The sequence below is a fragment of the Artibeus jamaicensis genome, unplaced genomic scaffold (genome assembly GCF_021234435.1).
Source record: "Artibeus jamaicensis isolate MK-2021 breed Jamaican fruit bat unplaced genomic scaffold, CSHL_Jam_final contig_432, whole genome shotgun sequence".
Classification (NCBI taxonomy): domain Eukaryota; kingdom Metazoa; phylum Chordata; class Mammalia; order Chiroptera; family Phyllostomidae; genus Artibeus; species Artibeus jamaicensis.
In genome coordinates, this window is record NW_026521828.1 from 205,927 (window position 1) to 213,662 (window position 7,736).

General features: G+C 55.9%; 1 protein-coding gene across 1 annotated transcript in view; it reads right to left on the reverse strand.

Annotated features, from left to right (window-relative positions):
- The window catches only part of WWC1 (WW and C2 domain containing 1), a 117,722-nt gene extending 115,008 nt beyond the window's left edge, over nucleotides 1-2,714 (reverse strand). Inside the window, exon 1 of the mRNA XM_037167964.2 lies at nucleotides 2,076-2,714. Within this exon, the coding sequence (XP_037023859.2) occupies nucleotides 2,076-2,194 (119 nt within the window). The 5' untranslated portion in view covers nucleotides 2,195-2,714. The remainder of the gene's footprint in view (nucleotides 1-2,075) is intronic.
- Between the last annotated feature and the right edge of the window lie 5,022 nt (nucleotides 2,715-7,736).

Below are 7,736 nucleotides of genomic sequence, written 5' to 3' on the forward strand. Positions count from 1 at the left end.
TTTCTATTTACGGCAATCGATGTTACTAGTTCCCTACCTGTGAAAGCGGTTTAAACTTTTTCACATGGAGTTGATACACAGTCAAGTATTACATAAGCCACAGCGCAGGTAGACACAGCAAAACGCTGGGAAGGTGGTCTACATGAGGCCAGAATTTGGGAAGTTACGCTCGAGCAGCCAAGTCCCGTTTTCACGGCAGTAACACAGCTTGCCATCTTCCCTGGGCAAAGAATTACTGCCGTTTCTGAAGCTTTCTGCTACAGCTGTGTCAGCCCCTCGGTGCCCCAGGGAAGTCAGTCCACAGATGTGTGACTGCAGTGAGCTGGCGGCCCTGGGTGTATGGATGCCCACCTCTGACGTCCAGCTGGCCTGGAGTAACAGCACACCTGCCGGAGTAAGCTGCTGGGACCTCCAGTGGGGGAGGGCAGAGAAGCTGGAGTCTGTTCTGGGAGGGAACGAGGGGCTGCCTGGCTTAGCAACGCAACTCACCCGGAGTGGGAGGGGGAAGGAAAGTGAGTCTGAACACGGGTGGAAGTGAGAAGTTCAGAGCTGGTGAAGAACCTGGACATACGAGCTTCGTGACATCATCACACCCCCGGGCCTCAAATTTTCTCCTATGTTTAAAAACGGAAACCAGACTCTATTTTCTGCGTCCTCTCCAACTTCTGAGAGCTCCACTATGACTGCTTCCCTTCAGAGCAAACCATGCACCTGACAAATTGGGAAACTGAGGCTCGGAGGTTAAAGCAGCCTGGCCAGGGAACACTCTCTGGCATTAAATATTTCTCTCCCAGGTGCCCATCGTGAGACCTCTGGCATGGAACCGAGTGTGGAGCAAACCAGTAGATGTGGAAGTGGATGAATTTAGGTGCTGTCTTTGTCTTTGTTAATCCTCACCTTGCTGTACACCCGTACGGGCCTTCTGGGACCTCCGTCCCAACCCAGAAAGATGGAAGCGTCCAGAAAATTCACCTCCATTGTTTCACAGGCACCTAATGCCCAAGGTCACAGTGACCAGGTGAAAATTCCACATTCCTGAGACGCTCTGACCACTGAGACCACTGACTGCGTTAGGAGAGGACAACAAAGGTCCCTCCCCCCCCGAGGGTGGTCCTACCTCCCCCTACCACCCGGTCATAGGTGGGGAGGAGGTGCATGTGTGCAAAGAAATTCCAAGCAGTGGAAGCCGAGAGAGAAAGTCTGGAAGCTAACAGCCACACCAGGCATCTCAGACTCCACCTGCCTCAGCAAAAAAAAAAAAAAGAAAAAACAATACCGTGCTACAGCCAGCGTGGCGGCCACCAAGGTCACGACGTGCTGGTGCAGCGCTGAGAAGCCGGGTCCCAGAGGGGGACAGAGAGGAGGAGGGGGCGACAGGCAGGGCTTGGCGGGAGGCCCCTCACCTCCATCTACATCCTCAGAGCTTCCAAGTTGCTGTGGATTCCTGGGGACCCAATCTCCCGGATCAGATCAGCCCTCCCCGCTCCTTCCCACTCCCGGCCTCCAGACACCCCCCCCCACGCTCAGGTGCTCCACTCAGAACCTCAAAAGCACCTGTCATAAACCACACTCCGGGTTGCCTTGTCCTGCGCGTGATGTCTGTCCTTTCCTCAGCAGTCTCCCCCGGAATCCCGAGGTTCTGCCACCCCCTCGTAACCGATGCTGCCCCATCCTCCTCCCCGCTCTCCACCCCACGCAGGGGAAAGCCTCCCCGGGAAGCCCCAGCTCACTCGGCTCCGTCGTCCCCCGCCCTCGCCAGACTTTTCTTTCTAAAGGGGGCGGGGGCGGGGCTAGAGCTTGAGGTCAAAACTCGGGGCAGGTGAGGGCTGGGGCCTAAATCCTCCGTCTAGGCATGGCGGAGGGGGGCAGCCTGGGCCAACTCGCGGGCTGTCCCCTCCTCCCGGCAGCCCACAGGGGCGGCAGCAGCGCTCCTGGAAGGGAAAGGGAGTGGGGGGCGAAGAGAGCGCCAGAGGCTGGTAGGGAGGCCCCCACGCCGCGCTCCTGGCCATCCCAGCTGGTTGCCCCTAGGGCAGTAGAGGGTGCAGTTGGGGGTGGGGGAGACTCCCGGGTCCTACCTGTCCCGCGGGTCGATCCAGCTGGTGGTGCGGCTCGTGTGGTCTATGTAGTAGACCTTGCCGTCGAAGTCGCGCGCCTGCTCCCAGCCCTGCGGCAGGGGCAGCTCCGGCCGGGGCATCTTCCCAAGTGCAGCCCGCACTCCCCCATGCAGCTCCGGACCGCCGCCGGGACTCCCGGTTCAGCGGCTCCGGCCGGCTTTACCCGGTCCGGGCCGCAGCCGAGGCACCATAATCAGGGGGGTGGGGGTGGCGCCCGCAGATTGGGGGCCCTAGTGAGGGCTGGCCAGCGCGGCGTGGCAGTCCATGCAGCTCCGCTGCCCCCCGGCCCCGGCCCGGCGCCGCCCGCTCCTCCCGCCGCGGGCCTCTCAAGCTGCCATGTGCGCCCGCAGCGGCGCGGTGCGGGCTCGGGTGCGCGCCCGGCCGGCGGGGCAGAGCTAGCCGAGCGCAGCTGCCGCCTGCCTTCCTCCGCCGCGCGGTGCGCTGCGCCCTCCGCGCCGCCCTCCGCTGCCTCTTCCTCCCCTCAGCCGGGTGCAGTCCCTCCTCTCCGCTCTGCCGTTTTGCGCCCGCTCCGTTTGCGACTTCTGCCTCCGCCAGGTGCGGCTCCGGCGGTGCAGGTAACCGCGCTGCCCCGGAAACGGGAGGCGGAGCGCCGGGCGCCAGGGTTCCAAATCCCCTCCCCACGCCCAGCGCCGCGAGGGCGGGTCCTAGGGCCCGAGACGCGCCCCCTCGCGGGGCAGCCCGAACCGCCGGCCGCCCGCCGCTACGCGGCCCGGGTCAGGGCAAAGGGAGACCTCCTCTTACCTGGGTCCCAGACCCAGACTGCAACCCCGGAGGCTGAGCAAGAGCTGTTCTGCCTCTGCGTCCCAACGGTCCTGGCTTTCTCCACCCCGAGTAACCAGGCTCTTGGCGCAGGTGGCCCTACATCTTACAACTCCCCGCTTCCCTGTTCTGTGGAAGCCGGAGTAGGCAAGAAGTGGTTAAATAGAAACATGCTTGTAAATCGGGGAACATAAGTTTTCCAGGATCTCTTATCCCTTCCCCCAACACAGGCACCATCTGTCTCCCTCTTATTCCATTCTTCCTCCCATGTTGTTTCACCCATCCCCCCACCTCCCGTAGTTGCAAATGTAGCTGGCTCTCCTCCGGGTCCGGAAAATTGGGAGTGCTGTGATCCCCTCCCCCGGGAGGGCTTCCAGAGGGTGTCAGGGTCAACACTTGAGTGCTGTTGCTGTTATTAGCTAAGTTGAGACCGGCACCGTCCCAGGCTGGGGGCCAGCAGCTTCACCAGCTGTTCTCTCCTCTGCTATCTCGAGGTGAGGATGTCTCAGACTTGGGGGAAAAGGGTGTTTTAAAAAAGAGTAAAGAAAACAAAGCAACGATTTCATCTTTAAAAAGATTAGAAGAAATTTCGAAATCAGACAATGTTTCTTGAGAAATTAAAACTATGTAACTAAATACGAAAAGGAATGTAGCGTGTTGATGGGTTTGTCTGTGTTTCCTGAGTGTGTTTAATCATTTGGGTGGTTTTTGTTGTTGTCGTTTTCGGGGAGCTGGGCTGAAGGAGTGAGGCCCAGCGCTCTGGGGTACCTACGGCCCTGTCTGAGCCCCATCCTCTCTCCCTGAGGAGCCAGAGTCTTGTGCTGGGTGGGCCCCGGTCTGCTGAGCAAGGGATGGAGGGAATCCCGTTTGTGGTCTCCTCTCAACAGAAAAGACCCTGCATGGCAGTTTCTCACTTCCAAACGCCTTCACCAAGTCAGTGACTTCCAGGAGGACAGGCCTGTGGGCTCAGCATTTGGCTCTTCCTTCCCTCCTTCATTCCATAGATGCCACGCACAAAAGTCCAGAAACGTGGGCCTCACACTGACCAACCACACCCAAAAGCGGGAGTTCCCACTGTTTCCTGGGGGATTTTAGTCCTCCCCACTTCCTGGGTTGGGGGCCAAGCCTTCACTATATAAAAACCCTCCCACTTATCCATCAGGGCAGTAGCTCAGAGGTAAACCCAACGACGTGGTGCCAGGTGCTTCACACACGTGACCTCATTGAATCTCCACAACAACCCTCTGGAGTAGGGAATACCACTCATTATACCCATTTCACTGATGAGAAAACTGAGGTTTGAGGGCCAGGGACGCAGAGCTAATAAGCAGACCCAGGTCTGACTAGAGCACTGGGGCTCTAACATTAACCAATACTTTGTCTTTCTTCTTTTTAAATTAAAGCAGGTTCTCGATGTCTTGTTTTTCCACATCGTTTTGTTATGCTGATTCTGTAGGAACTTACCCCTTGTTTATATCAATTAGCCTATGGTAAAATTGGTTTCCTTTATACATTCTTTCATTTAAAGTCCAAGGGCTGACTATACTCTGGGACTCCTGGACCTAAAATATTATAGGTGCTGAAGAATGCTTCTCCCTGTTGATGCTTCATCACTTTTTGGCTGAGAACAGAGGCTCTGGAATCGGTCAATTTGGGTCCCAAATCCACCCTCTTTTCTAGCCCTTTGACCTTGAGGAACTTGCTCAGCCGACGTCTCAGGCTTAGGTCTGTAAAACACAATGACACAGACTCAGCAGGCCTGTGTTGTAGGGGCCAAGGGAGAAGAGAAACATAGAGGGCTTGGCATTCGGCAGTAAGCCTGACTCACCCCAGGGCCCCTAGGGGCACACTGGGCGTGCCAGTGCCTGGCAACAAGCATACCCCAATAAAATGTGAACCAATGAAGTGTTTTCTGTCCCCAACACAAGGCCAAGCCCTTCCCCTTCCCCCAAATTGTGCCCTGACTGGTGTAGCTCAGTTGGTTGGGCAATGACCCACAAAGTAAAAGATCCCCAGTTTGATTCCTGGTCAGGGCAGGTGCCTGGGTTGCAGGTTTGGTCCCTGATCGGGGTGCATCGAAGAGGCAATAGATTGATGTTTCTCTCTCCCATCTCCATGTTTCTCTCCCTCTCTTCCCCTCTCTCTAAAAATAAAGAAATACAATCTTTAAACAAACAAACAAACAAAAAAAACTGTACGTGGTTGTTTGTGACAGTCCCTCGATTACCGATTTTGTTTCTGTCTTGTTTTGCAATCAAGCCTCCTCACCGGTTGGCTCGCTGGTGAAGGGGAAAACACTTTCTAGACTGCCAGATCCAACTTCCTCTCCGGCCCAGGTGCCCAGGCCCTGGCATTTTCCAAGTTACTTGCTCCTTTGGACTTTTAGACCTGGGCTGGGGAGCAGGTAAGCGAGACCAGAGCAGGAATCGACTTCCAAAAGCCTTGGTGTGTTTTCTGGGCTTCTTACCTCTCTCCCTCACCCCACCCCACCCCCCACCCCGACAAAAGAATGCCAGATTATCTTCCAGACGCTGGGAGCAGGGTGAGGTAATAAACCAGATGACTGCCTGCCCCAGGGGATGGCGGTGAATCATCCCCAGGCATTCTTCAAATCTGAGGACAAACGTGAAAGGGATTAAAGGTAAAACCGGCTGAGCCACAGGATGGAGCGAACTGGACGTTACTCCACAGGTGACTGAGCCGCAGGAATCCGAAGGGAAAGCCAGAAGCCCAACCCCTCCTGCCTTCCCCGCCCCCGTCCCAGGGCTGTTTCTGGCCACTGTGACACGGCAGAAGTGACCACAGGCCAAGCCTTTCTTCATTTGCTTTGGCATCCAGGTGGCCCACAGGGGACACCTGTGCCTGGGACACGTCGTCCTGTTTTGTTTGTTTGTTTGTTTTTTTAAAGACGCCCACTGAAATCCTTTCCCCCACAGCAACAGCAAAGAAGAAAGGCCAGTTCCCACATATGTGTCTCAGGGAATTTTGGAGAATGGGGTAACATATTTCACAAAGGTGGTAAGGAGAAACGAAGCTTAAAAAAAACAAAAGAAAAAAGGAACACATATGTTAGCGATAGTTTCCTGTTAGCTTCTGTTTTCTTCAAGGAAGTGGAGCCCGTGGAAACTGAGGCCGAGGGATCTTGAGGCTCCAGGCCATCTCTGCCTCGCACCCTGAGAACACACGCAGCGTCATTGTCATTCCTGCGACCGAGCCCCCAACGCCCCCTTTCTTTAGTCACGCATTCGTTGAAATTCATCATTGAGCTCATGGACTGGTTTTTGTTTTGTTTTTTTCCAACTATAGGAAAATGTCCTAAGCCAGGAAAAATTAGGGTGGGAGAAACTGGCAATAAAGATGGTTTCTTATTACCCCTAGGTGCTCAGGCCTTAATCCTGTGCTCGAAAATAAATCGAAAAACGTCTCGTGTTGCCTGCTTATTTTATAAGCGGGGAGGCGGGGTGTGTAGGGCTCCTGGCACAGTGGGCTGGTTCTTTGCAGTCCCATTTTGCAGATGGGTAAACTGAGACTTGGAGAAATGACTTTCCCGTGGTCATGCGACCAGTAACAGAGCCAAGATCCCAACTCGGCTCTGGTGGGTCTTTCTTGTGAGTTCACAGCAGCGTGAGCTCTCAGGTGCCAGTGAACAAGGGGCGTCAGTGCACTGACAGTCTGGTTGTGAGGGGTCAGGGAGCAGCCTGCAGACTGGGCTTGGACTGCTTTCATTCATATGGCATCTCTCTCTGGAGTGGTCGGAGGTGGGAAGGCTCAGGCTTGAGGTCACGGTTGTGCTCACAGGCAGAGGGCAAGGGCTGAAGTGAGCGTTCTGAATTCTAAGCTGAGGATGGATCGACCTGGTTTTTGACCTTCACCTGTGCAGCCACAAGACTCACCTGGGGGGTCCGCTACCAGGGAGTTCAATAGGCTGAGGTGTCTCCATGGGAGGAGGGGCGTTCTTCTCCCCGGGCTGCCTGCCTCCCGGTCTCTCCCTTTCTCCTGGCTGGTTCATTCATTCAGTGAACTGGATTTCTCCCCGCCTGGCAGGGACAGTTTCGACTCTCCCATCCGAGAGTCCTCTGGGTCCTGAGGGCTGGGAGTCGCTGTGTCTTTCACCAGCGAGGAAATGAATTAGGAGGAGATGAAATCGCAGTTTCCAGGGCGGGGGTGTGGAGAGGAGAAAGACAGTGTGAGCCGGGGGAGGGAGTCCCTGCCAAGCCGCCTCCACTCCAGCCCAGCCGCTGACGAGGAGCCCTGGTGGGAACGGGGGTGGATGCGGTTACCAGCAGGCTGGCTGAGAGAAGCCTCCCTCGGGTATTTATAGAGCTTTATAAAGCTCGTATCGCCATGGTACCCAGGCACTTCAATTCAACTCCGGCCCAACTGCTTAGAAACCGGCGCAGTGAAACGCTCTTCACCTGTCCACTAGCCCTGGTTTGACACCTCGTTCTAAGACTTTCCTGAGAGAATTTGACAAGATACTGCAGGAAGGGTTGGGGCTTAAGCCCGGAGATCACTTGCTTTCACGGAGCGGGGCTGGGTGGAGGCGTGGGAAAGGCACGGACAGAAGGAAAACTCCCCGTGTGGAACTGGGCTCTGTTTCTGGGCGGACGCATGGCTTTGGGCGTGAGACTGCACCTCCTGGAGCCTCGGCTTGCTCGTCTGTCAAATGGAGCAAGGACGCCCGTCTCACTGTCCACTGACAACGAAAGGAGATGATTAAATAAAAGGCTAGCTCAGCTCCCGAAGCACAGTCCTTTACAGGGTGGGTCCCTCCCCTTCTCAGTTCTGTCCTTCCTTCCTTCCTTCCTCTCTCTCTCTCTCTCTCTCTTTCTTACCAACAAG